Here is a 13,359-nt window from a genome sequence, read left to right on the forward strand (position 1 = left end):
CCGTCTTATCACAGAAAGCTGGGCCCCTTCTGACCATAATGGTTATTCAACTTTTAAACATATGCATTAAAACATAATTTTCATTGCAGGATCAGCAATGATATGTGCTAACTTTAAGGAAAAGGAAGAACTTGTTACTTTATGATGTGTTTGTTCCTGAGCAATTGAGAGGTTTGCCATATGTTTTTATGGTTGTTTTCTTTGAGGTTCCATAAACGCCTTCTGGAATGTGGAGGTTCCACCATCAGAATCATATGGGAGCTTTTCCAGTGCCCTAATGTCATTAACCCAGCTGCTTTGGTTGCTGTAATATGCATTTATTTCTCCTACATTTAAAAGGCAATTCTCTGATCTCCAACCCATTTAACCATGTTTGATCTTAACAAGATGAAAAATGTTCGGAATCTAAGCTTATGATCTTTGTGCTACATTTTTCTTCTTTTAATTCACAGTAGCTTCCCCCTCCCACCCCCTTCTCTTCTTTAGGATCAACACTCTGTGGTAGGCCAGAACACAGGCCCCAGTCCAAGTCCCAACCCCTGCTCAAATCCAAACAGCGGAAGTGGTTACATGAACTCCCCGCAATCACTGTTGAATCAGCAATTGATGGGAAAGAAACAGACTCTACAGAGGCAGATCCTGGAGCAGAAACAGCAGCTTCTCCTCCAGCAGCAGATGCTGGTTGATGCGGTAAAACCTTCTCCTAATTTCTACTGCACATACCTATTGGCCTAACAGAGGGAATTCATGATTTCCCCTTTCTGGTCCCTGCCCTTTTCTCTGTGCCTACTTAGGTGAGAGCAACAAGAGTATCCTGGCTATAAGAGAAGCTAATTCTATACCTAAGTTAAAGTGCTGCAGAAAAAGAAAAAAACCCACTTGATTTACCAGCTGCTGGACAGTTGGAATGCATGGCACCCCACCTAACTAGCCCTGCCCAGCCCAGGAATGTTAAGAACCAGCAGCATGGGTATTTGAATCAGGCAAAAGGAGCCATTTTTGTGCTGCAAGCCTGAGGGGCAGAATTCGTGGACAGAACTTTAATCAGCTTGAATCCAAGTTGATTTTAGAGATAAAAGGAGTTTCCAAAACAGTTGTAAAAGCCAGCATGGAGTTTCAAAACTTAAGATTTGGCTTCCAAAATAAAGCATCTCAGAAGGGGGGATGTTTTTAAAGAAAACTGAGGATATATTTCCAACTTTCACCATCATTAAGTGGCCTTAAAGAAAGGCAAGGTGGTTATTTCCCCAGCAGTACCCGAGCATTAGCCCTGCTTGACTCTCCCTTCCGTGTCCTCAGCCATACACTCGGGCACGGGTTGAAACCCCTCTGGCCTCCGAACACCAAGCCCCAAATCCAAGTTTCATTCTCTCCCTTCAGACGATTTGGCCAAAAGAAAGAAAAAAGGGGCAGAGTTAATCATCTCCAGGTTGATAGAGTCAAGGTACACAGAGATGTGAAAAACAAAATAAAAATTGTTTATGCTCAAGGAGCTTTGTAGTAAAACTCAGAAATCTGGGGTGTGAGAAGTGCTATCATTCATTCAGTAAATATTAATGGTTATAAATGGCAATAAATAAGATAGACCCTGTCTTTGTCCTTAAGGAGCTTAGAGCCCACAGGGATGTGAAATAAATAGGTGATTGGAAAGTAGGTGATTAAATGCTATGATGCGGCAAGTACTAGAAATGGTTTCAGAGAGGAAGTTATGTCTACTGAAGATCTGACGGTGAAGTAGGTGATGGGAGAAAGGGGCGGGGAGGCGTTCAGCCAGAAGAACCAGCATATTCAAAGCCTCAAGAGACAATACCGTATACTGCATGTGATGCAGTAGGTGAAAGTAGAGGATAAGGAATAGGCAGGGAGGTGAGAGGCCAGAGGTAGAGCTTGATAAATTTACATTGTCTGAAAAGCAATGGAGAGGACTTTAAGGATTTGAAACAAGGAAGCACTAAACTCAGATTTGCATTGCAATAAAATATGACCAGAGTAAGGGAAAATGTAATGGAGGAAAGATAACATTCAGCCTGGAGAGATTAAAGACAGTCTCCTGGAAGAGGTACAGTTTGACTTTGACTTTGACCTTGAAGACTATAGGATTCTGATAGAGTAGGTGAGGAGGAGCCAGACAACAAAAGGTACAGCCCGAGTGATTTTTTAAAATACATTTATATTTGTTGGTGGATTTGAGATTATATTCTGAAATATTTAATACACAATGAAAAGTGTAAATAGTAACATAATCATTCATAATTTTTAAGGAATGACAAACGGAACAAGTTTGGGGCCTAGAGCAGGTAAGAAGAAATAGTGAGAGATGAATAAGGAATAGTGAGCAATAAATTTACAGATGACCTTGAGTACTGCCCAAAAGTATCAGGTGCAGGGGTGCCATGGACTGGATCACAAAGGGACACAACCAATTTCTTCTATAAATCTTCTGTAAGTTTTGTAAACTACAGCTGTCCCACCAACTCCCTCCCTTTTTTTGATCTCTGTCGACTAAATAGCTTAGAAACGAGGGCAGTAGGAGAGAAAAACATACAATCTAAGACTGACTCTCATTATTCCCATCAGTACTTCTAATGTGTTGAATTGTAACATGCAGAGGTTGAATTTCTGAATTTTCAGCTCTGATTAAAAGGCAAGGAAACGTGCCCCGAGGGTCATGTCCTGGCACTGGCCTAACTCTCATTGGGCCCCAGTTGAGTCACTGCTGGGACAGGTGCAAAGGGCAGTGGCATAAGCTGTGAGAGATGAATGAGAAATGGGACTGCTGTTTTTGTGATTTTTATAAACCATTCACATTTCTCTTTGTTTGGACGCCATTGAGGGTGCCTGTGCTTTTTAGCATATCCAGGAAGAAACAGTCTTTGATACGGCTTTACATTAGCATATGCTGTGTAGTCATTTCCAGTAAGTTGGCAAGGCCAGAAAGGCTCCTAAATTGAGACGTTTTCTCATGAAAGTGCGTTATCCTTACTCCCCATTATTCTACCACCAATGAAATACAAAGAGGAAGGATGAGTAGTACGTAACACTAGAGGCATCACAATAACCAACACATTTTGTGCACCTTCTGTGTGCCAGGTGCCACGACAAGCTTTTATAGAGGTAAAGGATTAGTCCTTGCAATAGGAATTATGAGGGAGGTCCTAGAATTATCTACATTTCACATTTTGAGATAGCAAAACTGATGCAGGACAGATAAGCACAACAGAGATTATTTCTATAGTGGCTTTTCAGGTCCAGGTTATTGGGTTGAATTATTGGGTCCAAGATCATGAGACGTTAGTTGAGAAGTTCAATTTCACGTTGCACAGAAGTAGTCTCAGGGATGACCTTTGAGTTTACGCTTCCACAGAATGGGACTGTCATCCTCTTGCACCGAATGGGAATGAGAGCAATCCGCATTCCATGTTGCAATCTGGTCTTTGCTACTCCTCAGCATGAAGTAACAACATGGCAGTTCCATGATAGTCCGTACGCCAGGCCGTTAAATCTAACTCATTTGTGAACAAGTAGTTCAAGAAACTCAAGTTTCCAGAAATGTATTGTTAACCCTTTGAACAACATAATTTAGCCTTCAAAGAAATAAAAGGTCAGTAAGTAGATTGAATATACACAAAAATAAGTTCAGATTTGAGATCTAGTCTTTAATGGGGAACCAAGAGCCTGATCCTCTCTTCTCTATCTCTGTCTCTCTGAGTCTCTCTGTTTCTCTGAGTCTCTCTCTCTCTCTCTCTCACACACATGCACCCATGCACAAATCCTGTTTTCTTCAATATAAACAGCAGAAACACCTAATTACATAAGAAAAAATGATAGATGCTTTTGAAAAAGAGAAGAATTCAGAAAGTCCCATGCTTGGCAAAAATATCAAAACTGTCAGCTTGCACAATAGTTTACAACAGGAATGGTTGAACATCACCACATTTGGGTTCATGGAACATCTCAAGCTGTTTCTTAAACATTTAGGGTTTGGGCAAAACCATAAAGACATTCACCAACCACTTTTTCCCTTAATTTGTAAACCCATATTTAAAAGAAATGTAATCCATATGTTTCTGATTCATTTACACTTAGCTCATCAAAATTGTGTTTTATGCGAATTACTTGATTCCCCAAAACCCCTGTGAGTCTTTCAAGTTTTTTTCTTAGAAACAAGAATTTGAGCTTGGTTTGTTGTTGTTTTAAGGCCATTTTTTTTTTATACTAGATTTGTTCTACTTAGAAGGTTTGGAGTTTGATGGGAAACTAAGAAATACATGGTTCAAATGGGGTCTAAGTTGGCCAGTGCACATTTGGCCTCCATCTAATTTATCCAACTATCTTTACACGGTTTTCTTTTTTATTTATTGACTTTCCTATAATTATATCATTCTCTGTCTACCTATGCCAGTTATGTTTATCTTTGAAAATGGGGGTTGCTTTGGGGTGCATACAGAGGTGCAGTAAAGCAATTCTAAAAACTTCCTGATCCATGTTGAGAAAGAAAAAACACAGTCCCTGATGTCCAGAACTGATATGACACTCGCAACCAGGCCCTTTTGGTTTTTGTCAGACATAAACAATCTGATAGAATACCAACCTGAGATGGGGTTACTCTGAGACCATGATAAAATGAGACAAAATAAGGCCGCTTCATAATTGTATCTAAATACAGACACAAGGTCACTCTGTAACCCACAAAATACAACCCCCCCCTTTTGCTAAATAAGCAACTGCTACTTCTTTACTCAATGATAGAATCAACCTCACTTTGACAGCTTACAACCTAGAACAAATCATTACTTCCTTAGACCCTCCCTGAATCACCCAATCAACGCCCAAATCCTAGGATAGGTTCTTTCTACCGCTCTGGTACTGAGACACTGCATGGTCCCCCATGATGTGCATTCTCCCTTGCTGCAATGAGTAATAAACCCAGGAGGTGTGTTCCTGATGGTCTTTGGCTAAAGGCATTGACAATATAAAAAGAACGTACCTATTTCCTCTCTTAGCTCCCAAACTCACCTACTCTAGAGATCTAAAGGTGGCAGATTCCAGAAGGAAGAAAAGAAGTGGGCCTGGGAAACTTCTGTGCTTTGAGAATGGGGCACAGAGAAACAGAGAAGCAAGTATTGTATTGTGTGGCAGGGAAAGGGCCAGAGTCTTTGACTCAGGATTCAGTTTCTGTTCTACCACTCTGATCTTTGGTAAGTTACCTGGCCTAAGGAAGCTTCCATTTCTTCATCTATTAAGTGGGAATAATCACACTAATTCAAGGGTTGTTTTAGAGAGGGGAAAATGAGGCAATATGTGTGCAGTGCCCCTACCAGTACTTGATGGGCTATCTCCTGGCATCTCCTTCTATCTAGGGTTGCCAGATTTAACAAATAAAAATACAAAATTCCCAAGTGTCTGGCAACCATTTTCTCTGGCAACCCTACTCCTATACCTTCCACACTCCATGGGACCAGAATTAAATAATAGTTACCAAAGCATTATCAGGTGGGCTACAAAATAAAACTAGAAACACCATCTCAAAAATCACAGGAATTTAGCTCTCACTGAAATCTAATTGCAAAATAAATGAGATTAGTTGCTAGACCCAAAACACACGTTGAGTATTAAGAAGAGGTAGAAATTATACTTCCATGCAGGAAATTTATTGAAATTGAAAAGACTGGTCTCTGAAGCAACAATAGTAATTAAGGTATGTGATTCGCAACTGTGGCTACAAAATTGTTCTTACAGTCTTACTTTTTTGAATGATAGCCTGTAGATGTTTACAAGTGGGAAAGAAAGCATGCAGCTTAATACATTTTCATTTGTATTTTCAAGGAGAAGATTGCTCCGCAGGATCAGATAAATAGACATTTGACAAGGCCACCCCCAGATTACAAAGACCAAAGAAGAAATGCGAGCAGTATGCAGCCAACTGCTGCTCAGTATTCTGGTGAGTATTCTTAAAAATCAGTGAAAATAGGGACACCTGGGTCGCTCAGTAGGTTAAGTGTCTGCCTTTGGCGTAGGTCATGATCCTGGAGTCCTGGGAATGAGCCCCACGTTGGGCTCCCTGCTCAGTGGGGAGTCTGCTTTTCCTCCTCTCTCTGCTCCTCCCCACCCCTGCTCCTGCGTGCACTCTCTCTCTCTAATAAATAAGTAAAACCTTTAAAAAATCAGTAAAAATCATAACTGTAGAAGAAAAAACTGTTCAGTTTTTAAAATTTCCTCCTCTCCCCTCCTTATATGGAAGTGCAACATCTTTCTTAGAATCCTGTACTAGCTCCCATTTAACTTGCAGATCAAGACCAAACTTGAGTGGTTTTTAGTCCTTTCATCATTTCTTGCTGATTCTTATCCTCCATTCATGTATTTCAATGCCCTCCGAATTACCTCTGAAAGCTCAAGAGAGCTTAGATATTTCTAACTCCTCGGTTCAACCATTCTCCCCCCAGCAAGGTATCCTGACCCAGATCATGTAAGGTAAGCAGACATTCCTCCCTCTTGGAGCTTGCATAAAGCCCGATCCTCTTGTCTCCGTGCAGCCTCAATGTGGCTGAAAGACAAGATGGAGGTCCATTTGGAACATGACTTCTTACACCATGGCCTGTCAGTGGGTTCGGGGGAAGCTAGGAGCCCTTGGAAATATTATACAAAATTCAAGGTGGCTGTTTGGGCTTTTCTTTTGCCATTCGCATAAAAGAATTTCAAGGATGGCAGTCTCAGGCTGACTAGGTGGCTGTACAGTGTTGTCAGGGGTCCAGGCTTCTTTTGTCTTTCTGCTCCACCTTCTTTCACATGGAGCTTCAACCCTAAGGGTTGCCTTGTGGCCACCACACCGCCATCCTTCACATTGTATTCCAGGTAGAAGGATCAAAGAAGGGAAGAGGCAAAATGTCCTCCCAAATGAGTCAGATTCTCTTTTTAAAAGAAGTTTCTTGAGGGAGCACCTGGGTGACTCAGTTGGTTAAAGGTCTGTCTGCCTTCAGCTCAGGTCATGATCTCCAGGTCCTGCGACTGAGCCCTGCATTGGGCTCCCTTCTCAGTGGGGAGCCTGCTTCTCCCTCTGCCTCTTCTGCTCCCCCTGCTTGTGCTCTCTCTCTCTCAAATAAATAAATAAAATCTTTTAAAAAATAAAATAGTTTTCTTGGACTCTAACCTAATAACTTCTACTTCTAGCCAGAATTTATTCATCTGGACCCCTCCATCACCGAGGAAGTTTGGGAAATGTGGTTTTTCAGCTGGGCACATTGCTGCAAATCAAGGGTCTGTTTCTAAGGGAGACAGGGAGGTTGGATGTTTGGTAGGCACCTGCAAGTCCCTTTCACAGGGTTGTATGGGCGTTTTCCTAAGGGAGGGATCCTAGGCATCCAGTTGCCAACCCCCAAACGGTTAAGAATCAGTCCTCTAGAGCATTGTACTTCCCAGGTCTTCTGAGAATGAAATAAGCACCAAGCACAACAAACTCTTTTATCATTTTTTACTTTAATCTCAGTGCAGTAATAATCACCTTGCCCAGATGTTAATATTAGAAATGATGTATGAAAAGCACACGGAACAATTTTAACCACATATTAGGAGCTTTAAAATATTAACTGTGATTACTATTTTGTGACCTTTATGGAAATTCTCTCTATTGTGGTTGTTTAAAACTATTGCTCTCCTCTTAAATCTTCTCAGGGCATATTGTCAAAATAGAGGGCAGCTAGAGGGAATGATTTTTAAAACCTCTAAATTTTTCTCATAGCATTTTCATAATATCTGTTCCCTTCTCATGAAACCCTTAGATACCAAGATGTTGTTGCTTACCCTCATTGGCTGTCTGTGAACTCTACTATTCCAGCATCTCATACCCAACTCTGATCCCTCTTTATCAAACTCTTCCTGCTCTCCCAGTGCAGGGCTCTGTGCTCAATCTGGACATACAGGGAGATACAAGAGACTGTTCAGCCTTCAAGGGGTCTGTAGTCTAGTGGGAGACATTTTAAAACAAATAGCAAGGACTTCAGCCTCTCAGGCTGTGTGCCATGCTAGCTATCCCCAAGCAGTTCCGGGGTTCCCTAGAGCTACAACTACAGCCATGTTCTTCTCATGCAGTGTTGTTCTGATATTTCTGTGTCTGTCTAATTCTTGTTTCTTAGTATCTCTGATTCTCTGGGCCTCCCTGAATCTGTGCAGGGAGAGTACTTTACAAGAGTATCTTTCTCCAAGTTACATATTTGCTTCAGTCTCTCATTTACTCATTCATTCATTCAATATCAATCAAATACCTACTTTGCACCATCCACTAGACTTAAAGAATAGGACAGTGAATAAAACAGCCAAAAATGTTTTCCCCTGTGGAACTTATCATCTACCAGGCACTTATTTTTATCTTTCTGACATTCCATTTTTGCTTCTCAAGATGTCTTCCCATGATGACTTTGATTTCCTCAAGTCAGGAAGATTTTAACGTGTTGACTAATCACTATCCGATATGTGGTGCCTCCCTATTCGGCAGCATATGACTGATGGTTCCACTTTGAGGTTCTGTGGCTTTCCCAATACAAAAGCTAAGTGCTAAATGAAAACTTCAAGGAGCAAATCCTGCTGGAAAGAGCAGGCTGGAGTATCAGGCAAAACTCAGTGAAGGAGCTTAGACTTTGGCCTGAGCTTTGAAGAAAAGGTAGGGCTCGGGGAGTTAAAAAGGGCATCATATGAGAGGAAAATAGCATGAGCAAAGGTGGCTCATGGTATGTGGATAACTATGCAATAGTAACTATACCTCCTGGAGCAGAGGGCTTTACATATGGAAATCATCACTGGAGCATGGACACCTTGAATTCCAGATTTTTAAAGAGACGGGAATTTACCCTTTGGACACTTGGGGGCCACTCATGGAAGCTTCTTATATGGGGATGGTACGGATGAATAACTGGACGTGATTTCCAATGCCATAGGTGTGGAATATTAATCTAGCAGCCATGTATAGGATTCATCCATACTTTCTTATTTGGACTCTGGGGTAGCCAGTAGCCTGCATTTCACAGCAGCTGGTTAATCAAAGTTCTAGTCTTTGGTCTTGAAACAGAGTAAAGCTAATTTAAAATGAAACAAAGATTGACTATCACCTCCCTTCAATGACTCTAGAAGAGGAATGAAGTAAAACCTAACAACTACAGTCATTTTATTGTAGCCTTTTTCTCTATAATGTGTAAACTCTTGACCAACGGTTGACCTAGATAATACTTCCAAAAGCTGTCTTACTCCTTTTATATAAGATGCTGTGATGATTATTTCTCTTTATTCATTCTTACACCTGAAAACAGTTTCAGAGTGGATAAGTTATTGCAAATTGCTCTGAAAGAGGAAATAACCTATGGTTGTAAACTAATATAATTATCTTCTTTTTCTCAGGTGGCTCATCAACCGTGAGTTTAAACTCTAACCAGGCTTTGGCAAACCCAGTTTCAACACATGCCATTTTGACTTCGAATTCCAGCCTCATGTCTACTTCCCATGGGACAAGAATGCCATCATTACCCACAGGAGTTCAGAATATGGGGATGTATGGAAATCTGCCTTGCAGTCAACCTGGCACGTACAGTGTCACTTCAGGAGTGAATCAGCTAACCCAACAGAGAAACGCAAACCAATTGATAGCAAATCAAAACAACCCTCTGATGCCACGACCACCTACCTTAGGGGCAGGTAATAATAATAACGTGGCCACTTTTGGAGCTGGACCTGTTAGCAATTCACAGCAATTAAGACCAAATTTAACCCATAGCATGGCAAGCTTGCAAGCACAGAGAACGTCGAATGTAATGATCACATCCAGCACAACAGCACCAAACTGGGCCTCTCAAGAAGCAACAACCAAACAACAGGAAGCCTTGAAGTCCACGGCAGTCCGCTTCCCCACAGGTACACCTGCAGCCTATACTCCAAACCAGTCACTGCAACAGGCAGTGGGCAGCCAGCAGTTTTCCCAGAGGCCAGTGGTTCCTCCTAACCAGTTAACACCAGCAGTGCAGATGAGACCCATGAACCAATTAAGTCAAACATTAAATGGACAAACCATGGGTCCACTCAGAAGTCTGAACCTCAGACCCAATCAGCTAAGCACACAAATTATGCCTAATCTGAACCAGTCAGGAACAGGGTTGAGTCAGTCAAGGACAGGCATAAGCCAGCCACCATCCCTGACATCAGGCAGTTTCCCTTCACCCAACCAAAGTTCCAGGCCTTTTCAAGGAAATGACCATGGCAGTGACTTAGCTTTTGACTTTCTCAACCAACAAACTGATAACATGGGCCCTGCCCTCAACAGCGATGCTGATTTCATTGATTCTTTATTGAAGACAGAGCCTGGTAATGATGACTGGATGAAAGACATCAATCTTGATGAAATCTTGGGGAACAACTCCTAAAGGAGAAGAGGGAGAGAATTAATAAACTCCACGCACTAAAAGACAGTATTTTACAAGGACTCTGTAAAGGCCAAACTCTTGACTTTTAGTTGGACTAAGTGAAGATACCTTGGCTTAAACATGGAAGCAGAAAGTAACTGCAGTGCTCGGTTCAAATGCTTGTTTTAAATCTCAAACCTGAAAGTAAAATATTGGGATCACTTTTCCCTGTCTAAACTCCAGGACACAGTATCCAGTTTGCCCAAACAGAACTGTGATGTTGATGTGTAATTAGTTGTGTAAAATAGGCTTCCCAAGCTCCTTTCCTCCCTGAAAGAAAAGTCATAAAGCTTGTAGCTTGTTAAACCCCATATCATACGGAGGTACTAGTTCCCAGCAACAAGCAACAAATTCCTTCATTTGCTCTAATAGATAGTAAGTGTGGTTTAATCTTCCCACTCTTGTCTTTTCATTTAATTTTCCTAAAACTTCCAGGGTAGATTGAAATGTTAATAGGTTTGTTTGGAGTAACCAAACAGTGCCCCAAGTAGAGGAAAGCCAGAGAAACTAGAGAACATCCAGTGGATTGTACAGTTTCTTCCCCAGATTCACCTCTCACTTTGTCAGTTTTCCCACATATGCCATACTTCCACAACATGCCATGTCTAGTGATGAAACAAGATCGCAGAGCTTTCCAACTTTATTTGGGCTTCCGTAACCAATTCTTGAGTCCATTTCCAAGTCTTAGATACAATCACAGCTTGTCCTAATCATATTGAAATATTAATGCATACCCGTCTGCATCAGATGTCACTATTTCAAAAAGAAAACATCCCATTGGACATGGCTACAAAGGAGATTTAGCCACAAATAACCTGAGGGTGTTGCTTATTGTGATGATTGCTTGCTGGTTAGTTCCCATGCTGAGTGAAATTGAGCCTTGTCTTCCCTGCTTATTTTGATGACCAGAGACTGTTCTGTAAGAAAACGGAGATAAGAAGGTATCTTGTTTTGATTGGAGATAAAAAAGAGATCAGGACAAGAAATGGTGGGTATGGTTGCGTACAAATCTATTTCACAGGGTTTGAAGGAAAGCATAATTGAAAGAGAAAACAATCTGTCCTGATTTGGGCATATTTGGGTAAACAGCTAAAGAGAATGTGATCTGTTCCAGTAGCAATGTATTCATTCTTCGCTCCCTGATGTGATGTATCTTCACCACATGCTAGATGGACCCTGCATATCCCGGTTTTCTCCCTCAGGGCTGAGCACTGTATCAAAGAAAGAGTTTTTGTTGAGTCATGTCACCTCAGCACCCACACACAGATCAGCTGTAAAATGGGGAGGATGTGTGCTGATTTGGAATGGATGCAAAATATCATTTTTGTTTTCCTCATTACAGAAGAACAGAGGTTATCTTCAGCCTTTTTAGTTACACACCCACATATTCAATTATTAGATGTAATTTAACTGAACTTGTTTAATAACTATGTCTTTCAATATCTGTTCTAAAAAGATCATATTTTGAAAGTTCTGCAAAGCCCTCTCTCAATCTTTAAAATGTCTAGAAGCACTCTCTTTCTTTTACACAATACCAACGTCACTGGCCCAGAATCTTTTCTGTGCTAGGTTGTAAATATGAATAAATGACTTGTTTTGTAAACTTTTGTAAAGAATATTTTGGTAGAAATACTTAAAACATATTCTTTGGGTTATATTTATACATATGTGAAATAAATATACTATCAAAAGGTTATATTTTATACAAAAAGTAAATTGTTACCTTTTGTATGCTAATATACAAAGTTTTGTATAATATGATGGTTTATTTTTAGCTCTACACTTAAACCGTAAGAGGTCAAGTGGGAACTTTTGAAAACTATCAAGAGGCTTGTTAGAAAAATTTATATTCTGAAACCTCAAGAAGAAAGCATTCCGGGTTTCAATTTTTTCTTTTTTTTCCCCCGCTCCCAAATTATTTTTTAAACCCATAGTTCTTTTGTCTTATTTGATCCTACTGCTGTGCACATTGTATTGGTTCTTGTTGCATGTGGTCTACTGTGTGTTTTCCCATTTTTTAAAACAGTGTTCCTCCATGCAAAAAAGGAAAAAAAATGTACATATAAACACTTTTATTTTATGACTCCTCCATGTTACTGTATATATCTGCCAGTACTTCCCAGTTACACTCCTGTGATTCAGCTTATTTTTACCCTAACATAAATAGTATGTTTTGTAGTAGCTATCAAATTTAAGAGATAAAGCAATCAGAATGTTTGGATTTTCTTCTATCTTAATGTGAATTTCATAATTAATGTCTATTTATTCAGCTATTCATTAAAATACAGGATTCTTTGGAAAAACATGGTGTAGTCTATAGTTTCTGTTTGTTTGGCAGCCTATGACCAAAGATGACGTAATTTTCCTGAAAGCTGAGATGATGACAATTTGACAGACAGAATGGAGCCAAAACTTGAAGATTTACAATGTAAAAGCTGTTGGAATCCAATCTCCCATTTATAGAGATACCGGACTACTTAATTGTTGGCGTTGTTTATCATTCTGACTTTATACAGGAGGTAGAACTCATTTTTCTTTTCTTTTTTTTTATTCAAAGACTAGAAAGCAGTTTAGGCAAATAATTCATTCTTGGCTTTGTGTTAAGCCCAATGAAGGGAAATAACCCTGCTCTAAGTGAATGCACTAATATTACTTGCATTACTGTAACTATACCCATAACTGTAAAGATCTCAACTTGTAAAACAAGTATTTTGTATTGTGTGTAATTTCGTGTGTTAAAAAATAGTTTCAAAAAATTCGGAACTGGTTCTCTTGTATGAAATCATACTTTCAGTCACCAACAATATTGTTGCTACATCACAGAAAGTTCTGAGAACTATTAACAGCAATGGGCAGATTTGTTCTCTGGAAAGCTTCTCCTACTAGTGAAATGCTGTCTTGTCTCCTTTCAATGTTCTTT

The 13,359-nt window shown here is 40.2% G+C and overlaps 1 protein-coding gene across 3 annotated transcripts in view; it reads left to right on the forward strand.

The window, feature by feature from the left end:
- The window catches only part of MAML2 (mastermind like transcriptional coactivator 2), a 335,688-nt gene extending 322,543 nt beyond the window's left edge, over positions 1-13,145 (forward strand). For 2 of the 3 annotated variants that reach the window (XM_002925710.4, XM_034666130.1), the window contains exons 3-5: positions 487-690; positions 5,827-5,941; positions 9,385-13,145. In XM_002925710.4, the coding sequence (XP_002925756.1) occupies positions 487-690; positions 5,827-5,941; positions 9,385-10,400 (1,335 nt within the window). In that variant the 3' untranslated portion in view covers positions 10,401-13,145. The remainder of the gene's footprint in view (positions 1-486; positions 691-5,826; positions 5,942-9,384) is intronic. The other variant, XM_011232934.3, reaches the window with a different exon arrangement.
- Positions 13,146-13,359: the final 214 nt, after the last annotated feature.

This window comes from Ailuropoda melanoleuca, chromosome 8 (assembly GCF_002007445.2).
Source record: "Ailuropoda melanoleuca isolate Jingjing chromosome 8, ASM200744v2, whole genome shotgun sequence".
Classification (NCBI taxonomy): domain Eukaryota; kingdom Metazoa; phylum Chordata; class Mammalia; order Carnivora; family Ursidae; genus Ailuropoda; species Ailuropoda melanoleuca.